The sequence below is a fragment of the Leuresthes tenuis genome, unplaced genomic scaffold (genome assembly GCF_036924035.1).
Source record: "Leuresthes tenuis unplaced genomic scaffold, fLeuTen1.0.hap1 SCAF_17, whole genome shotgun sequence".
Taxonomy (NCBI): Eukaryota; Metazoa; Chordata; class Actinopteri; order Atheriniformes; family Atherinopsidae; genus Leuresthes; species Leuresthes tenuis.
The window spans coordinates 4,824,970-4,846,465 of NW_027325371.1; the positions used below are offsets into that span (position 1 = coordinate 4,824,970).

General features: G+C 41.8%; 1 protein-coding gene across 1 annotated transcript; it reads left to right on the forward strand.

Moving 5' to 3' along the window:
• The first annotated feature begins 424 nt into the window (after positions 1-424).
• On the forward strand, positions 425-20,756 carry LOC140272972 (1-phosphatidylinositol 4,5-bisphosphate phosphodiesterase delta-3-A-like). Its single transcript, XM_072368495.1, has 15 exons — positions 425-744; positions 10,245-10,412; positions 13,471-13,698; positions 14,209-14,339; positions 14,880-15,105; positions 15,451-15,652; positions 15,740-15,884; positions 16,080-16,232; positions 16,334-16,480; positions 16,570-16,720; positions 16,872-16,988; positions 17,237-17,415; positions 18,845-18,980; positions 19,260-19,409; positions 19,502-20,756. The coding sequence occupies exons 1-15, from the start codon at positions 654-656 to the stop codon at positions 19,642-19,644; spliced, it is 2,367 nt and encodes a 788-aa protein (XP_072224596.1). The 5' UTR covers positions 425-653; the 3' UTR covers positions 19,645-20,756.
• The last annotated feature ends 740 nt before the right edge of the window (positions 20,757-21,496 follow it).

Consider the following 21,496-nt stretch of genomic DNA (forward strand, 5'->3'; position numbering starts at 1 on the left):
CTAAATGGTGCTCTAATGTATGTTTGTCACATTTCTTTAGAACAGAAAGCGCCCCAAGTGCCGAGTTGTGCCTCACCTGGACGAAAAAAAAAACGATTAGTTGTTTATAACCCCTAAAGGCAACCTTAAAATTTTTTGTAAGTACACATAAAGTAGGTTTATAAGTAAGTTAATTAAGTCCTTAAATTGAGCCAGAAAACGCATGATTAAATCTGAGCTCATAATCATGAAAGTTATATTTGAATGTGAGCGCAAAAAACGCGTCAAATTAGTTTATTTCTTTTGTAGTTTCATGCAGATTAAAAGGTCAAGATTAAAATAGGTACAGCATATGATAATAATGTTACAAGGGAACCATTCCTGCTTCTTTTTTGACTGGATTTCTCTGTTAGAAACTGGAGGAGGAGGAGGAGTGGAACCCCCGAGTAGCGTGCGCTTTGGTTGGAGTCATGTTACGCTCCGGCGTGGAGAGCAACGCCGGGGAGGGACATTTTTTAGATGTGGAATAGGAATAACAGTTGCTATCGACTGTCTCCTTCTTTGCCCTGGATCTCTCTGTGGCAGCACAAAGACATCTGCATCCTCATTCACGGAAAAAACGCGTAAGCCCCGAGCAGAAGCAGCCGTCAGTTTTTTTTTTTAAAGTTACAACAATGTTGGGCAGCGGAAAGTCACCGACCACCAGTTCCAAGGAGCGGATGAAGAAAGTGGCCGAGAAGACGACGGACCCCATCAAAAGGCTCGGTAAGCATACCTGCATTAGAAAGTAATGACACCAAAGTTTTCCATGAGTCAAGGTAAACTTATTTGAGAAGTTCCAGCCACTTTCCGGCAGTCCTTTCACATATCAGCTGGACCCGGAGCATGTCATTACGTTTTATGGCTTTGTGCGTTTGTTACAGAACTCCTTTTAAAAGATAAGATTAATGTGTTTTCATGTGTTTGATTTATTGCTCCCCCCTTTTCTTGTGGCTTGCTGCATTTTCTTTATTTCATCTGATGTTCAACAATCAAGCAGTGGAGTCGATCTATCTAAAGACATAAGGCAGCTCTGCTGTCTCATGGCTGTTATGACAGAGTCAGCAGATAATGACAGGTCACTGACACATCAAACAGGACTGAAATGTAGTCTGTGGGTGTACTTTAACCAATCGTGTGTTCATGGTCCACCGTTGTGACTGAGGCTCCTCTCCAGTGCCATCCCAGGCTGCTGACCCTCAACACAAACCCTCTTAAGCAACGGTCACACCTCGCCCCAAAATAGACACCTGCTGAGTAACCATAGAGCACCTGTCAGAATCTCTGACAAGACCCTGCAAGTCTGGAAACCTGGACCACAGTTGATGCTCCGTGCACCGTTTTGACCTAGTTATTCTATAAACGTGTGAAATCTGATTTATTTATGTAATTCAGCCAACTTTTGGCGCTCTGAAACCTCCTGATTTTGAATGTTTCTGCAGCAGGAAGCAGTCTTCTGCACGGACACGGCAAACTATGTCGAAACTCTGACGCAATGCGCACTTATTGAGGCATTGCTGATGTTTCAGCTATGAAACTGTATCTCTGTCTAAAGGCGTGATATGCAACTCCCAATGCTATATTTGAATCTCCTGCTAATACTTAATAATGAAGCGAGTGAGGTCACCCAGCACTGGCCCACCTGACCATTTTCCAGAATGTGTCATCGTAAATCAGTCAAGTGGCCTTCAGCTCAGCCCTGCTTTTTCAGTCCTTACTCACATCTGAAGGAAAACACGACACAGCCTGTTGACCTGCAGATAAACTGAGTTCACAGATCTGGGTCATGTGGTGTCACTGGACTGCTTCAACTTCCCAATGTAAAGACTTTTTTACTTACTGTAGCGCTTTGCCCTGCAGACAGAGCGATGGATGTGACCTGTGAGGCCAGAGATTTGTTAGTTGTGAGATAATCCGTCTCTGGGTGGGCGGGGGGCTTGGATTTGATTTTAGAGAAGTTCAGTCTGTTCTTTGTAAAAAAAACACACAGCCTAAATGCGCTTTACACAATCAGCGTCCGTGGCTCTGAAGCTCTTGTAGAGTGTTGTAAATGAACCCGTTCCCAGCCTCGACCGGTCGTACAGACCACCGCCGCAAACGTCTTCTCGGTCGCCAGCGCTTCAACATTTGCAATCTAAGCATTTTTCTTCAATATTGATGAGCTCCAGCTGCAAAACTGTGACCAGAGGAGAAAGCAAGGATTCGGCTATAACCCCTGAAACCACACAAACACGCAGCCACACACCCTGGCGTGGCGGTGAGTTGCAGAGCAACGCGTTCCCTCAACGCAGAACTTCGAATGCTCAAAGACGGCGTCACGTCGACATGACGGAGAAGCATAAACTAGGCTTAGGACAAACTTCACCAAACCGTTGCAGCATAAAGGGGTTTATTCCTAATGGTAACAAGTACATCTGTGAAAGGTCTCTGATACTCACCAATGCAAATGAGACAGTACCTGTCTTTGGACTTTTGTGATTAAAAAGCATTTATGTGAAAGACAGCTTGTCGTATTGTTTTGAATATCAGCTTCATGAAACTCTGGGTTTGAATAGAGATATTTTAGTAATTTAAGCTGCTGTACCTAATCTTTCCCAGGCAACAGAGTTGATAGATGCTGAAAAGCTAGTTGATCACACTTCATATTATCCAGTCAGTTTCAAAAATGGTGTGTATGTTTTGACAAAATATAAACTCGATGATGTCATTGCACTTAAAACTGGAAATTAGTAACCACTGGATAAGATTCGGAAGGTCTACAGCACGTGGTTTCTCATGAAGTCCTTTAGGTGAAGATTGAGACCTTGAACAGACCCCGAAGACATTAGACACAAAACCATTAAGCTGTAACCACCTCAGCCATAATTTATCCAATAAACAAGAACATAAACATGACTTTGAACTGACTTGAAAGGCCACAGAAACCTGAGCATAATTATCTGCGAAGCTTGTTAATCTCTGGCAGTTGTATTAAGTTCGAGGATGTCTTGCATGTGCTGCATATTTCAGATTCTCACCATAACATGTGAGAACTGTGCTTTGACTTGGCCTTGAACAAACCACTACTTCTTCTTTTTGAGCCACTGTACTTTCAGATTTGATGTTGTTCGGTGATCCCTCTCCCGTCTCGCGTTTCCGCAGCAACAACACTGCACTGACCACAGATGCGACTGCTCATTTATCTGCTTTGTACGCTCATCGGTCACTGATGATGGTCTGAGTAATCGTCCAGCCAATCAGTGTCTGTGAGCCTAACTGCCCCAGAGGAAACCAAGCGTAACATTTCCACCTCCACCCTCTCCTGGTTTTTTCAGCCTTGAACACGTCTGCTGATACTGTGGCTGAACAAATTCAGAGCGCATCACCCCTAAAAGCCTCTAAGTTAATTACAAAACTGTAGTTTTGTTGCTGTATTCTTTTTGGGCCGTATATCCGTTCCTCCCATGCAGGTCAAGTTTGTTGGATCTTTTCATGACTCCTTTGATGAGTGTGCTGGGACGAGCTGTCTTGAATAAACTCTACTTTTTAAACTCTACTTTCTGATGATGTTTATTGTGCTTGAATGCTCAATTTTAAATGTGATTTTTAAAGCTTTTTAAATCTTTTGCCAGGCTTGAAACCTCCCAAACCTTTCTTCTTAGGGCTTCTTCTATCGTTCATTGCATGATGATACAAAACACTCCAGTAACAAGATGAACACCAGCAGGTCCTGAATGTCAGAACTGTATACACAACAGGGTCCACCTGCCACACCTGAACACCAAAGAAAGGCTTTCATTTTAAATCATTATTGTTATTATTTTTATCCATAATAATTAGTATTAATTAGAATTTAAAGGGGAACTCCGGTATTTTTAAACCTTGACCTTATTTATGGCATGAAATACTTTCATCTACTCACCGAGAACAGCTTGGTGAAAGTCGGCGTCCTTCAGAAGATATTTAGATTCCTCGAGATCCATATAACGGAGTGAACGGGGCAAAGACGATGCAGCCTCTGAATAAGGCATTATCTGTCTTTATTTCACCAATACTTTAAGAAGAATGAATGAATGAACGTGTGCTATAGCTCTGTTAGCTCATAGCTGCTGTTATGTGGCTACTTGCAGCTATAGGAGAGCTAACGGAGGGATTTCTACACAGGCACTCTACTGGGACCACTTCATCCACACGCCCCCCTGGAGCACAGTTTATTTACTCCGTGCTCTGTGGCAGTCGGCTAACTTCACACAGAGTTTGCTGCTGCTAGTTTTTTGCAACATGGCAGGATATTTATCAGATTTTGACAATGTGAATGACGACTTTGAGTAAGATGGACGTTCTTACCGGAGTGAATCAGCTGTGCTGCAGCCATGCGTGTCGATGAAGTCATCCCAGTAGAATGTGTGTAGAATGCCAGAAATAATGTCTAGGTTTAAAAATACCGGAGTTCCCCTTTAAACTGCACTGATCTACGCTTGTGTTATAGTTGCCAACTCTGAATGTCTGCCCTCCTCGTTTGCATGAATAATCAGATAGGGAAGTGTAAAATGAAATAAATGGGCTTGGGGAAATATATCGAGGGAAAATACAAAGGGGAAATAACAGATAAATCTCTTAATCTCTGGGAGGCCCGTTAACATTCATGTGTTGGATTTGATGACTCAAAAGCTCCCAGTTTAAACAGATGTTGGGACTATCACCAGCTTTGGAGGAGAAAAACATCACTTCACTGAGATGTTACCAATGCTGCTCGATGCATAAACAAAAGATATTTGCATGTAGGGGAGGACTTCGGACCAAAACACTGACCTGATGTTTCCATCCAAAACTGTGCAAATCACTAATCTTCTGACAAAATGTCTTCCAAGAAGGATTTTATTGCACGTACCGTTTTCACGTGTTACTTAAAACTTCCTTAACTAAAACTTGTAAAGAAAAAAAATCATTAATCGGTCATCTGAATGGTAACTTCAGCTAATTTACTCATCCATTTTCCATGTTATGTGTGTTTAATTCTTACTATTTCAGTTTATCTCCAAGATTTTGAGTATTCTGTACATTTAAAACAGTTTAAAACTAATTATTATGCCTCCCTGTCATCTCATGGGCTGAAATCTGCGCCTAAGTGCGCTTCACACTCCGCCTGCGCGAATTACAAACTCCAGAAACAAAGAGGAGAAGAAATAAGAAGAATGAAGTTAAAACATAAGATAGTTTTTGTGTTTTTGATCTCGTCCTTTGGTCTTTTGTTACTCATGTTCTTTCTTTTCTTCGTCCGCTGCCATATTTAACGTTTTTAGCACTTTTTAGCTTCATAACCGTACATTTGTTAAAAGTCGCGGGCTGTTATCCTGTTATATAACACTTTAAATCTCTTGCTCCAGTCTACCTTAATACATATTCCATGATCAGTTAAGTTCTTACAACACACACATTTCCTGTTTGTGAAAGTTTCAACAAACACTTGGCGTCTGTTTTAATGAGTCATTGTCGGGCGTTTTCTCGTGAGACTGATTAAGATGAATTATGATATCGTTGTTTCTATCGAAGCTCAGGTATTTCTGTGATTTCCTTCATTTTAATAGTGAGAACGCTACAAAAAGGGAAATGATATCATGAAATTAGAAAAAAGTGCATCTTTAAATAACATTTTATTTAAAAAATGAATGGTGAAATCAAACTAAAATAAAGATATTTACATACTTATACAGGGAACAAAGAAACTAATTATATTCTGTTTAGAATAACAAATTAAACTGAAGGCTGAGTGGCAAAGTAAAAAAATAGCAACATTAACACAAGCCTAAATTAATGTAATTATTTTTATTTATCAGATTATTTTTCCATGTGTGCATTTAAATTCTTATTTATGACAACAAATTGTTACACTGCTACATCTTCTCAGAGTCTTCGCTCATGGAAATATGTTGAAAAAGTAAAGTTTAGTTTATTCTTATCACCTCAGCATCTGTTACTGTTCAGTGTTGATGGGTTTATTCAAGGACTGAAAGCGATTTCTTCTCTGTGGGATAACTGAGCACAGACATGCAGCAGATAATGTTGGCGAGATTGTAGCATATTTTGCGTCTTCCAGCCTTTGCGACCGTTTTTTTGGCATTTTTCAACATTATTTTTGGTTTTTGGCACAAAGACTGTGGCGTAAGCATCGACTAATCTTTACCAAATGTGCTGGCCCAGTTCATCAAGAAGGAACTTGCAACATCATGAGTGTATTTTTGACTAAGTATTAAAAACTAATCTCTTTCAATTATTGTCTGAAAGATTAAAACCAGGAGTCATGTCTCTGGTTTCCTTCTGAGGGTTTTTCACACTAACTTCCAAATCAAGTCAAATCTAACTCAGTCACGCACGTATGTTCACGATTTATGTTTTGGACAAATATTTACCCTTAAATGCTTAATGCAGCATATATTGATTAACAGTCCTGATATTTCACTGTAATCCAGATTTTAGGGTTGATACCTGTTTACAGTGCATCTGTGTGGTCCTGTCTTATTTCTTATAAGACTCTCTCTTCATGTGGGTTCAAATCCTGACCTCTCCCCTGTGTGAAAGGTAGGGGACCCTACGCTACCCCTACCTCCAGTAGGGATAGGATAGGGGACCCTACGCTACCCCTACCTCCAGTAGGGATAGGATAGGGGACCCTACGCTACCCCTACCTCCAGTAGGGATAGGATAGGGGACCCTACGCTACCCCTACCTCCAGTAAGGATAGGATAGGGGACCCTACGCTACCCCTACCTCCAGTAGGGATAGGATAGGGGACCCTACGCTACCCCTACCTCCAGTAGGGATAGGATAGAGGACCCTACGCTACTCCTACCTCCAGTAGGGATCCTTCGGCAAGGCCCCCTTATGCTACCTGCCTACCTGGGATATGAGTGTATGTCACTTTGGATAAAAGCGTCAACCAAATGCATAAACAAGCGTAGACATTATTTAGCAAATGAATCATGTTTCATCCATTATAGAAGACAAAGAGCTTGTTTTTAACTGACTACAAAGACGCCGAATGGCTCCCCAAAAAACATTGGCAGTAATACTGTATTTTCAAATCACCACTTTTGTTTTTTTGGGGGGGGGGTCTTTTGATAGCCTCTCAAATCCAAAGTGTTACTTCATACTATGTGGTCTTAATCAGATTGTCTTTCATCCCTGCTTTCCACCTGAACTCTTTCCTTGGGACAGCTGCAGGACAGAAGTGAGAAACTTGAGTTGGGCCAGCACTGGTTTCAGATCCACAACACGTTAACTGTCTTTATATAAGGAAGTGTAGAATCCATGCTAGCTCGCTCTTGTGACAGTTGTTATGCTGAGAGAAATGTGAACCATGTCCCAGGCGGTCATGTGGTCATGAGTGAGAGCTACTCATGCACACGCAATCTAACCAGCTGATAGTTTTTTTTTAATCCTTATCACTTAATGTTTTCACCACTGCTGTACCTCAGGGGATTCATTTAAGTGCTGATCCTGCACATGTACTTTTCTCTTGTTGGGTTTTCACCTGTTGTTCACACATGGAGCTTTTAGTTATGTAGCCAGCAGTTTTTTAACTATAACAGCAGCATAGTTATACCGATTAAATGTCAGGCTGTCAGTCTGCTCGCCACTTCAGTACAGACTGAAGTGTTGCATGAGTTGCTAAGACATTTGTGTTCCTCAGAGGATGAGTCATGATAACTTTTGTCCCTCTTTATCTTTAGCACCATCATTGTGTTTTTACAATGGATCAGATATCTTAAAGGGACAGCATTCCTTAACTTGATTACATCTGTATATCCCGTTAACATACTGTAATTGTCATTGTGAGTTTGTTATATGCTTTTTTACTGCTGTATGCAGTCTGTTCCCATTTTTGACCCTTTATTTTTTATTATTTTCTATGTATTTGTTACTATTGAAGCAGTGCATCAAAGTGACACAGGGAAAGTGAAGTTAGTTTAAACTGTTACGTCTTTAACCGAAACCTGCTTTAATTAAATCACTTTAATATTTATCACTCCCTTTCTCTGTTAGCATACGTTTTGATTACCTGTCATTTCATTTCACCTCCACCCCTCATGCACTTTAAGCTCCCCCACTAGCTGATCTGAGGAGCGAGTTTTACAGGTTTCCTTTAAATGTTTTATTGGGAACAATACTGCAGGATGTTGGGAGTGCACATGTAGAATTGGGCAACATAGGACCCAGGGAAATGTTTTCATTAAAACCCAGCAGAACAGCACGGTTGCTAACCAGCCAGCTTTCAGGAATTTGACCAGCTGATGAGGTGGCTATCAACCAGATTTTCTGCTGGAGGCAATGAAAATAAAACCCAATTTTGCTCTGTGGCCTGAAAACTTTAAGACACAAATAGTGTATTAAACATGCACAGGCCTCAGTTTAAGTGAAGCCTGTTGTTGATGTGCATGCATGCCCAAACTTGCAGACTTGTGTATTTACTTATTCTGCTACGGGTAGATTTTCAGATGAAGAGGGTAGAAAAGAAAGAATGTGTTTAGCGATAGCTAGTCAGTGCAAAAAGTTTAAGCAGGGAGTTGAGTCAGAGCCAGTTAAGGCTGTTTGGGCAGCTTAGCATGGGCAATGACCTGCAGTTAATCAGGCCCTTGTGCCTCTTGTGGGAATGCTTTGCATGTGGCAACAGCTTGGAAAAACAGGCTCGTTATGGATGGAGGTCTGGTAGGGGGATTTCTTTGTGTTCAACCTCGGTGGGGCAAAACCCATGGTTGCAGGGAGGGGAGCTGAGAGCAGTGTCTGTGTGCTGTAGCTTTGGGGCCCCTGCGAGGAACTCTATTATCCGTTTGGCACTGACAGTATGACGACTGTGATGTAAGAGGGAAAAAGAAAAAAAGTAACGCCAACTGTGTCTGGACAAATCTTTAGAGGTGAGCAGAAGAGACTAAACCCTGAAGAGTAATTTAGGGAGGGAGAGCCTGCTTGGGCTGCTTCTTTGTACAGCAAAAAGAGAGAAATCTCTTTGAGAGCTCACTCTTTATCCTAAGAGAAGCATTGAAGCATGGCTGAACGCTCATTAACATTTGTTCTTTACAGCATTTGTTGCATTTTTTAAAGTTTGGAGCAACTTGCAGGGCGCAGATTCTTGATTAAACTTTTTAAAACTTGCACCAAATTTAGTGTCATATGAACCATCTGAATGCTGAACCATCAACCATGTCTCATCATTTTTACACATTTGTACATTTGGCTCTAATAATGTCAAATTTCCTCTAATGAAATAAGAAAAATGCATAATTTCAGCCATATAAAAATGTCCTCTCCACAGTACTGGATTGCTGTGTCATTGCCATATTTGAACCTTTGGATTGAGATCTGAGAAACAGCTGTGTAAATATCTGATTCAGCATCGACCAGCTGTATGAAATCATCCTAATCTTTGGATCAGACATGCTGGTATTGATTTTGACATTACTTTTTGTTATTAGTCAATACTGCTCATCCAATCAATGTCCAAAATTGAAAATTTGCTCTGTGTACAATGGCTTACAAAAGAGTTTGGCGTCTTTTTGATTGATTTTTGTTTCTTTTATACCTTATTTTGTCATCTTTTTTTCCCAAACCAGTGGCCTTGGTGTTCCCTGTTGATTAAAAAGCATTTGGAGGATGATTGTGAAAGAAACGACCACTTTCTAACCTGCTGCTGCCCCGAGAAATAAACCTTCAAATGATCGTGTCTGCGTTTGATTGCAGCAATAGATTTCGCTCCTCTTTTTCTTTTAAACTTGTGTATTTTCCATCATTCTATATTCTGGACTTGGGCAAAGATTGACTTTGTTAAAGCATACAGTGACTTTTCAAAGCTCATTTCCTTCCACAGATTCATCTGAAGCGTTGGCAATTTCCTCTAAGGTTTGTTTAGAGAACACAACCTGCAGTTTAGAGTGTAAGCAGAGAGGCTGGGACTGTATTTATGAGGTCAACCTGTCAAAAGCAAGTTCTGTTTGAGGGTTTTTACTTTGACTGAAGCAGGGTTAGTCATTTTTAAACGGAAAATTGCAAAAGTGATTACAAAGTCACTTGGTGTTTGATTCAAGTGTCACTTGAATCACTAAACTCAATAATTATCTTTCTGGAAAACAGATTATATTTAAGGAGAACAAACTGTGCAAACTTACTGCAGAAATGGGCTAAACTTTACTGTGTACCTTCAACCGAGCCATTTACACATGTCCTGTTTTGTGTTGCACGTGCGCCTTCTCAAGGGCTTCTGGACAATGAGGACATCCGTGTGATGATGCAGGGCTCCAGCATGGTGAAGGTTCGCTCCTCCAGGTGGCAGAAGAACCGAAACATGCGGCTGCTGGAGGACGGACTGACCGTGTGGTGCGAGTCCACCAAGAGCTCCCGCAAAGCCAAGTCCCAGCAGACATGTAAGTGCTCAAAGTGTGTGTGTGGGGGGTGTGTCCCACCAAGTAATCATCAAAAGGAAGGATTTGATGTTGACAGCAAAACAGACAATGAGCCAAGAGGAAAAGGAAGTTCTAACAAATAAGGGGAAAGCTCAAAGACTGAGCATGCTCTGAAATGGGAAGTCATCTCCTGGAGTGAAAGAGAAGGAAAACTCAACCCATTTCAGATAACCAGAAAAGCAAAAGAAACTTAGATCCAAGGAAGTAGTGTACCAGCTTTCCTCCGGCCCAGTACAAACTGAGACGTGAGTCATTGCGCTCAATAAGCTTGTATATTGTTTGGAGTTGTTGAACTGTTTTATCTTGGCTTTATATCACGCCCTCCCCTCCTCTTTGCCTCCTTGGAGGCCTTGTTTCTCCATTAGACAGAAAGCCAGTCGTGGGCTCTGCACCATGGCTGAATAAATGCATGCTCTTATCGTATTCTACCAGATTCAAAACAAATTAAAAGCTACTTGAAACTGCCTCCACGATTGTTCAGCTTATTGTTCAATATTTATCAGGTATTTTGAAGGGATAGCTTGCACGCCTCAAAGGGAGGCTCCTCAGAGGAAGCACGTGACTTTTTCAGAAGTACAGGTTCAAGAATCCTTCTTTTGCTCCTGTTTCCAGCTGGTAAGAAAAAAGGTAAACAATGCACTCATGAGACAGAAGTGGGTTTAATTGGCTGCATCACAGCAGGTAACTGAGACCAACACCAAAGGTTGCTGGATACCAGCACAGCTTCCACACCTGTCTGTCAATTCTCAGTCAGCTTTAGTATTTAGAGCATCATCTTTTAGATAGATAATTCAATTATAAATGCATACTTACTCTCATGTATGTGGGGAAAGAAATTGATACAATGGGATGTTGAGCTGCAGCTTGCAGAGGGAAGGAACTAAAGTCTTTGATCGGGTTATTTGGGGAATCAGTGTGAGGATGTCAGTAGAGTATGTAGGGCACATCTTGTTAGAGCTCACTCGCTGGCTGCTCTATCATAGCATCTCAGAGGAAGTGATGGCCTAAATTACACAAACGCTTGGCACTGTGAATGAAATTGGAAGACAAAGACTTTAAATATGATTGTTTTCTAAAGAAAAAGAAAATCTCCCAGCAATTTTTTCTGCTAACATTTCTCTTCAGAATAAAATTTACTGGACTGCAGGTGGAAAAGTGTCAGCTGACGTGGTTGAGAACAATATCTCCCGCTGTCTTTTACGTATTTTACTGACCTTTGGCTCTCCCACCTCTGCTCTGTTTTATGCTGATACTGGAATGCAGTTTGATGTTAACCGTCTGCTAGACTTACAGAGTCAGTAAATTGGCAGGTTTCAGCCAGAAATAGATGTTGAACCGTCCCTACAATGATGACAACAAGCTGTGTGAGTGCAGGCTAATCACATCAGAGGACAGACACTGATAATGCCACACCAGCAAGCTGCAGAGGACCAAATCTACGAGTGTCTGTGAGCTCAGGATGAAGGCTTGGCTTGATTCCTCTTTTCCGAGCTCCAGGCGCCTCTCCAGGTCCAGCTTGATCTGGTGCCTGCAGTTGTGCAATGTTGTCTCTTACGCTCAAAAGCACTTGGCATACAATGCACCACCTAAAACTTATTTTCCACTCCACACATGCACACACACACGCATGTCACTTTTGCCACGTCTCTGGGATAACCACAGAGGAGGAATGTGGAGTAATTTAGAAGAGGTGGAGAGCAGAGGCTTTTATGGCCTCCAGCAAGAGAATGAGGCTATTGTCAGGACAGACACAGCTGAGTGATCATCACACTGTAGGCTTCTTGCTGCAGATATAGAGGAGCTCCTGTGCTGAATGAATGTGTTGTGTTAGAAACAGCTGGAAGCTACTTAGTTTTGTGTCAGTCTGTTTCACCAGAGTTCTGCAAATATGAGCTTTAAAGGTAATTTACACCTGTAAATCTGAATCTGAAGGGAGAGTGGACCCTAAAGTGATTATCGCTTCATATTAATGTGCATACTTTAGAGGCCTCCATTACCTCATATAGATAGGCCATAAAAAGTGTTTCAGCTGTTTCAGATGAATGTGACGCTCTTGAAAAGGTTAAACTTTCAAGGCTTAAAGCGTTATCTGACATTGTGTGGGGAAGAAGAGATTACTGCAAAAGTAAGAGCAATTCGACCTAAAGCTACATAGAACCATCGTAATCCAGCGCCACCATATTTCATAACTGCAACATATCCAGAAATGCTAAATGTGAAGAGCTCAGCGACATGGCTACGGTACCGGAGACTGAAACACGACCACAACTAAGAAAGATTTACAGGTTGAAGCATCGAGATCGGGCCAAGTAATACCTGAACCAGATATTTCAAAGGTTACATGGACAGATAAAATGAGATTTACTGATGGGACAGACAGCTGGGCTTGTGGCTGGATCAATAGTTTTTACAGTGGACCACATCCAGTTAGGCCCCAGCAGGGTGAAGAAGGGGTGCTGTATGGGTTACTAACATTACAGGAGAACTCGGTGGACTTGTTGGTGTAGGAGGTGAACTGAAACATGCCACTTGTTCCCAGGAATATATTTTTACCAAGCAGAGGTTGTATTATTGCTGGACAATATTCCATCTTTTGACTTGCCAGCAACAGCCTCAGAGATGACCAAATAATAAGTCAGTCCCTTCCTCGCCTGAAGTAAATCACAAAGATAGCTTGTACAGTCTTTTCATGTGTAAGATTTAAAGTTTGTGGAGACAGTACACTTTACAGAAAACCACTTGAGAAGCTGACAGATTGAGAAACTGGTGTCATCAACTGGCTTTGACTTGTGTGTTATTTATGTGTGTTAAAATTATCCCATTTAGAAGCATGCCAAGGTCTCAGTTTGTAACATTTTACAATCTCTTTGCTGTGTCCCTGTGGTATTTATGGTTTATTTATGATTCCCTAAAAACACCTCATGCTTGACCTTTAGCTGGTCCATGTGTTGTTATGATCTCCAACCGAAGCTGTTTACTCATGAACACAGGCTGAGCTTTCCTTCCCTTTCTCCTCCAGTCGCAGTGACAGAGGTGGAGTGTGTGCGTGAGGGCTGCCAGTCGGAGGCACTGAGGCGACTGTCTGGGTCGGTGCCTGATAACCAGTGTTTCACGGTGGTCTTCAGAGGAGCCAGGAAGAGCCTGGACCTGCTGTCCTCCTGTCCAGAGGAAGCCCAGCGCTGGGTGCGAGGGCTCCGCTTTTTGAAGGAGCGCGTGGCCAACATGACGCAGAAGGAAAAACTGGACCAATATCCTGTCGTAATGAATTTCCAGTGTGCTAGAACAAATATAGTGTAGCTGAGGTAGCATTGCTATGGTGACTGGCTCTGCTGTCACATGTGCCATCCCACGTCCTGTACATAGCTTAGGTGAGCTGTAAGATTACATAAAAAAAGCTATGTCTAAATATAGTCCAACTATCACTGTTAATTGCAATCCCTCATAGGCAGAGGATGGTGCGAGTGTAGGTATCAGATGTATGTCCATCCCTTTTCCCTTTTATGGGGATAACTTTGCAGTATGGACAGTGGAGAAGTGATTATAGTCACCAAAACCTATTTCCTGTACATGTGAACATCAATTTTAACAGTACAGGTCACAGAAATCTCTTAGATAGGCAGAAAAAGAAGGAAACTTTCCTCATCCTATGCAAATAGTCAGTTACAAGCCATTAAAAACAACATAACATGACTTATCCAAATACTGCCCAGCTGTCTGACTTCATATTTCAGCCATGTTTTTTTCTTAACTCCCCACAATTGGATTCGTGGCTACCTGAGGCGAGCAGATCAGAACCAGGACGGCAAGATGAGCTACGATGAGGTCAAACAGCTTCTACAGATGATCAACATTGACCTGAGTGAGCACTATGCCCGCTCTTTATTCAAGGTCAGGGTCACGTGAGACCTGGATTTGTGTCCTTATTATTAAGAATACCTGATTTTACCTGATTTCTGCAGAGTGTAATAAAAGCAGGGCAGTGCAAACACAGAAGTTGGTTCTATCTAGTTAGTGAGGTATTACTTTTCCCTGACACCATGGAGTCCTGAGTCTGTGTTCAATTACAGACCCAGCAGCAAGCCAACCACCAGCTCCCCTCTACTTCTCAACCCCCCCTATCTTCCTAACAACACATGAAGAGGCATTTATTTCTTTATGGAGAGGGATTACTCCCTGCTATGTGTCTCAACTCTCTGTTATAGCCAACTAGTTGGTTTACAGTTCCTCTGCTCGCTTCCAACCCCGATCCTCCTCGCAGAGCTATATTTTTAAAGTGTGCACAGCTGTGTTGAGTTAGTATGAAAATGTTTTCCCCTGGGGGAATTTGAAGCACTCCCCAAACAAATCCATACTGCGTTTAATATTTGGCTGGCTGTGTGTGTTTGTTTGCTTATCTTTATTGACTCATGCCCCTCCCTTGAATTCCAGCGGTGTGACAGATCCGGCGATGGCCGCCTGGATCACTCAGAAACCGAGGAGTTCTGCAGAGAGCTGCTGCGGCGGCCTGAGCTGGATGCCGTCTTCAGACACTATTCAAGTAATGGTTGTGTGCTTTCCACTGCGGAGCTGCGCGACTTCCTGGGAGATCAAGGAGAAGACGCCTCACTGAATCATGCTCAGACTCTGATACTCACGTATGAGCTCAATGACTGGGGTAAGTCCCCTATAAGCAGTCATTAAAGGAATGAAGAGAAGAATCTGTTGTATTTACATACAAACACAATGTGAATGGGCTGTTACCTGATGATACAGCAGTGATTTAGTCTATCACAGCAAACATGTTTGCAACACTTTTATTCATTTATTTCCTCATTTCCTCACTGTGAATAATAAAAAACAAAAGATAAGATACTGTATTAATAGCACGAAAACAAGCCAAGAAACAGTTTCCTTAAAACGGACACTGTATTTTAAAATAGATATTTGACTACTAAGTGAAATTTGATACAGGGACACCATAACAATGATAGATAACAGTTTGATGAAACATTTATTGCAGCTCAGAGGAACCTATTTATGACTCAGAACGGCTTCACCATGTACATGCTGTCTCGGGAAAATGATATCTTCAACCCTGACCATGCCAGAGTCTACCAGGACATGAGCCACCCTTTGGCGCACTACTTAATCTCCTCGTCGCACAACACTTACCTCACCAAAGACCAGGTTACCAGCGCCAGCAGCACTGAGCCATACATCAGGTACACAGGCCGAGGAACGTCACTGAGCAGCTCATCTTAAACCACAACATTTTCCTGCGGTTTAAATTGTGTGTGTGTCACCGTCAGGGCTCTGAATCAGGGCTGTCGCTGTGTGGAGCTGGACTGCTGGGATGGAGATAAAGGTGAACCTGTCATCTACCACGGCCATACCCTCACCTCCAAAGTTCCCTTCAAGGAGGTCATCGAAACCATCGCCCAGTATGCCTTCAAAGTACGAGACGCTGCCCCCTAACAATTCATTTTCACTGACCTCCAGCTGTCAGTATATTGTACTTCCTGTAATTACATGCTTTGCATTGTGGTTGACACACTTTAGGATTACTCTGTTGGGTTCAACATCTGTATTTTGTGGCCTTCTGGATTTGAATTGCTTCGTTTTAGAGTTGCCCTGTGACTTTCCCTGCAGGCGTCCCCGTACCCTTTGATCCTGTCCTTGGAGAACCACTGTTCGGTGGAGCAGCAGGCTGTCATGGCCAAACATCTCCGCACCATTCTGGGCAGGAAATTACTCACCATGCCTCTTAGTGACCTGCCACTGAAAGAGCTACCTTCTCCTGAGGTGCGAGCACACTTACACACAAACAGCTGGGGCCTCTTTTAAAGTCCTCTGGGTTTCTGGTTTTCTAATGAAATAATTTGTTCCAATGAACTCCCTTGCAGGAGCTTAAGGGGCGTATTCTGGTAAAGGGGAAGAAGCACACTCCTCATCTGGCTCAACTGAGCAAGAATGGAAGCTTTGCCAGCTTCTCTTCAAGCTCTGAAGATGAAAGCAGCAACAAGAACACACCCAAAAAGGAACCTGCTAAGGTCAATAAGAGAGACTTGTTAAGTCTGAGTGCAGTTAATACAGGCATTTAAGTTAATCCATCAGTTTCGTTTAATGTTTCCTTTCCCAGGTCTGCTCTAAGCTGAGTCCTGAGCTGTCAGAGCTGGTGGTGTACTGCAGGAGTGTCCCCTTCCGAGGGTTCGAGAATGTGTCTAAAATATCCCCAAATGAGATGTCTTCCTTCTCTGAAAGTGACGCTCTCCGGCTCATCAAAGACTCCGGTATAACAAAGGCATCTTTACTCTATACAGAGGAACCCAGAGATTTCAGATTTCAAGTCTTTTATGCAACTTGATCTTGATCTTGCAACTTGAATGTATCATCAGCCTCCAGTGTATCATTGCATGCTGTTTTCTCTCTTTTCGTTTGCAGGGAAGCTTTTTGTGAGACACAACAGCAGGCAGCTGAGCCGGATCTACCCCTCTGGCCAGCGCCTGCAATCATCCAACTATGATCCTCAGGAAATGTGGAACTGCGGCTGCCAGATGGGTTGGTACTCGACACTAGAAGTTAGGACGCTGCTCAGATTGTAGCAAATTAGGCCTGTTTGTGAGAAAAGAAAAGTGGTTAGTAAGCACAAAACAAAGAACTTCTGCAAATTCCTGCTGCATCAAAACACGTAGATGTCTGATGTTTTACTGACTCACTGAATGTAATGTCTGTGTGTCCTGGGGAACTCTTGTGTGTGGGTGTTCAGACTTGGATGTGTTACTGACTTCGCTCTCATTGCTGTTCAGTGGCTCTGAACTTCCAGACACCTGGGGAGCAGATGGACCTCAATCAGGGTCGCTTCCTCCCCAACGGTCGCTGTGGATACATCCTCAAACCCAGCTTCTTGTGCAGCTCTACATCCAGCTTTAATCCAGAGAACACAGGTGGAGGCCCTGGTCACACCCCCACCCAGCTGACTATTCGAGTGAGCTTTGCCCTTTAATAACTCCAATACTACAAGTCGATTGATTTCCAGGAAGAACACTCTCCGTGTTTACCTTTTTTTAAATTTTTTTTTACCTATTTCAATTTTAAGATGTTATCTGGTCTTTACCAAGTCTTAAAATGAGGTAAACACAATCTCAGATGAAGAACAACACGACATATTACAATCTGTGGTTATTTACTGGACAAAAACTAAGCCAAAATGCAGTCCATCCTTACTGCTTCCACGGGAATTAAGACGGTAAGTAGCAGCCAGGTTCTTGCTAAATAAGTGCACTTGATTATTTGATCATCAGTAAGTGTAAGCACCTCTATAAAAGTTTTGTCAATTTGCTGGTCTGCAGCATTCAGGTGTGTGTTAACACAAGTGGAAAACATTCAGGACAGCTGTCAATCTTCCCAGGAGTGGACGTCCCAGCAAGTTCACCCCAAGGTGAAAAAGCCAAGAGCTACATCTCAGACTCTACAGGCCTCAGTTAGCATGTTAAAGGTTAAAGGTCATGACAGCACAGTTAGAAAAAGACTGAACAAGGATGGCTTGTTTGGAAGGGCTGCAGGAGAAAGCCTCTTCTCTCTAAAAAGAACATGGCAGCACAGCTTAGGTTTGCAAAGCTGCATCTGAACAAAGCACAAGACTTCTGGAACAATGTCCTTTGGACAGACCAGACCAAAGTGGAGATGTTTGGTCATAATGCACAGCAGCACGTTTGGAGGAAACCAAACACAGCATATCAGCATGCTGAAACTGAAACTGATGACAGTGATCCAAACAAAGCAGCAAATCTACAACAGAATGTGTGAAAAAGAAAAGAATCAAGGTGTTGCAATGGTCCAGTCAGAGTCCAGACCTCAGCCTGACTGAAATGCTGTGGTGGGACCTTAAGAGAGCTGTGCAGAAACCAATGCTGCAAACCTCAATGAGCTGAAGCAACGTTGTAAAAAAGAATGGGTCGTAATTCCTTCACAAAGATGTAAGAGACTGATAACGTCACACAGAAAACCATAGGCTATTGCTGCTAAAGGTGGTTATAACCATAAAGGTGGGAATAACTCACAGCTTCTGCATTTTTCTGTAAATAAAAAAGGACCATGTGTAATGGGTTGTTGTTCTTCTGAGGTTATATTTACCTAATTTCAAGACCTGGTAAGGACAAAGGATAAGATGGGTTTTTTTCTATAGTACATCCCAAAATCTAAAAGAGGGTGCACTTTCTTTTTCATATCAGTGTACACACAAGGAGATATCTCTCTTTGCTAATTCCTGAACAGATAAGAGAGGTTTCATGCATTGTAAAGCCAAGGTTGGAGCTTTTTGAAATTGTAGGCTTTTTGGACTCCAGTTTGATTTTGTTGTATCTCTAATCAGACTTTTAAGCACAAAACTGATTTGTTTTGCCTTTTCTTTTTAGATTATATCTGCACAGCAGCTGCCGAAAATCAACACAGATAAAGCGAGCTCCATTGTGGATCCACAAGTGTGGGTGGAAATTCATGGAGTGGCTATAGATAATGCCAGAAACAAAACCCAGCGCATTGACAACAATGGTAAGGCAGAGATTTCATTATTCAAAATGAAATTCTATGAATAAAGCCTTAACCCTGTGTCATTAGCTGCATGACAGTTAAACAGATTAATGTTTGATACAGTCATTGCTTCAAAATAACATCATATTTTAATGATTCTTTTTTTTTTATCTCACAAAGACGTAAAGATGGGAGGAGACAAATAATATCAAGACAGACATGTCTTTATAGGTGCTTTTACTGTTCAACATCATGGTCAGTTTGGATGATGCATTTATAGCTCTTGTGCGCCCTCTACAGGCTTCAACCCACAGTGGAACTGCACGCTGAGCTTCCAGCTGCAGGTCCCTGAACTGGCCCTGGTGCGCTTTGTCGTGGAGGACCACGATCACACTGTCAAAAATGATTTTGTGGGGCAGTTCACTTTGCCCTTCACGAGCCTCCGCACAGGTGACCGTGAAGAATTTGCCCACCTGGCAGTCATGTGTCAAATCAGCACATTGGCATGTTTTTGTAATGCTTGATTCCCTCTTTCCTCTCAGGTTATCGACATGTTCACCTGCTGAAGGCAGATGGTTCCAGTCTGTCCCCTGCTACTCTCTTCATCCATTTAAAAGTGAGCCGTAAAGGAATTCCCATCAAAAGTGTGTCAGAGCGCATGGCCGTCTCCAAACGCAACGCGTGAAATGGGTCTGAACCAGATGACAAGATTAATTCTTTTACAACAAACGGCTTTTTAAGGAGAAGCTCTGAATGTGAAGAGACTGCTGCTGTTGCTGCTCTTAGAGTCCAAACCTCAAGTGGTCCGATTTCTACTTCCCAACGGTGAAAGGAAGATGGTGTTTATCAGAGATGAAGAGGAGCGTTGGCTCTCAGATGCGCTGTGGAGTATCTGCTGAGAGCTCTGGAAACTGGAGATTGAGGCTCATGAAACCCACTTATAAAAATAGTTTTGTTTTAACTCTTAGAAACCTATATGGAGGAAATACATCTTCCACCATGTTGTATAATTGATTTGAGAAATGCTTAAACAGTTTTTATATTTAACTACTTCCCTTTTAACTTAAAACACGTGGGTAGTTTAACAAAAAAACAACAACACCGACTTTAACTAACGGGTGCTACAAAAAAGAAACCAAGCAAAACCAGCTGTTAAATTGGATATATGTCATTGTTTTTGTGATTATTATTTTAGCACTGTGGTGTCATAGAGATGATTATGTGTCTTTAAGTTGTATTGTCCATGAACAAATATCAAGGAGTTTATTCAGTCAGTCCTAACATACACATCAATTTACTGTCTTTGGCACTAGACAGTAAAAAAAAAAAGTTTATTCAGCTTACAAATGCACTTAATATATAGATAGTATTTATATGCAGATCATTTGTTTTTAAGACATATTTATATAACGCACAATGTCAAATTTAGTTTAACTTTGCATGTAGACCCCTTTTCCTCGTATCTATTTACAACCTTGTTTTATGTTTTGTTTCCAATTTTTGCCCACTCACTCGGAAAATTGTGCTTAAACACTAACAGCAGCTGTCTTACACAATCAGCAATTACTGCAGGCAACAGCAAACACTTCACTGATACTAAAATGGCCCAGTAATGGCAGGAATGCTCAGAGTTTGCTGTAATTACAGTTTATATAGTGACGGGGCTTTTCAGTGGGTCCGAATGGGGGGAATGAACTAAGACTTTGCAGTGTTTCCGTTTGAACCTATGTAGTCTGAATGTGAGCTTAGCATTATGTGCACAAGAATAAATGCTGCTTTTATAAAGTATTGACAACATCACCGTTTAAGACTTGCTTTTTTTCCGTCTCTTGTTCTGTTTTCCTTGGTTGTTTTCCATTTGATTCTCTGAGAGACAGTACACAGATATATCTCACACAGAGATTAGTATAAAGGTATTTCACCTCTGAAGAGCTAAACCCTGAAAATAATGGTTGTGAAGTTTGTGAAGAGCAAACCTATTCATCACATTTTAGGCTTTTATAAATGTCTTTTTATACGGTTACTCTTTCTAAGTTGACATTTATGAGGTTAAATAAGAAATCTGATTGATGGAATTAGCCTAGGCATTATTTTAAAGTAAGCACTCCATTAATAAATGCCTGGTTGTGATGGGTTACTCCCCAATGCATCCATCCTACTAGAATGGATATTAATTAGTCATCAAAAGTGTTAAAAATACTCACAGTATGTGTTCATGTTCCAACATTCCTATTGATACGGGATGTAAGCTTTAAAAATAGGTCACCAACTTTCAGCTTTTATCGGTACTTTTGGAAGAAACGTCTCACATACATGTTGTTAAATGATACATTAATACAAATTTGGGTGCAAGTGTCGTCCACAAATGTGTTTGAAACCTGCAGACTTTGTGGTCATTTGGGTTTTTGTTGTGGTCATATCTTTTATAGTTTGGGGGTTACTTTATGCCTCATTGCGTTGAGTCTTTCAGACAGCTCATCCATGCAGATACTTCCATATGTTTCTTTGGTAATCCATGAAATGGCTGTTAGAGAGAT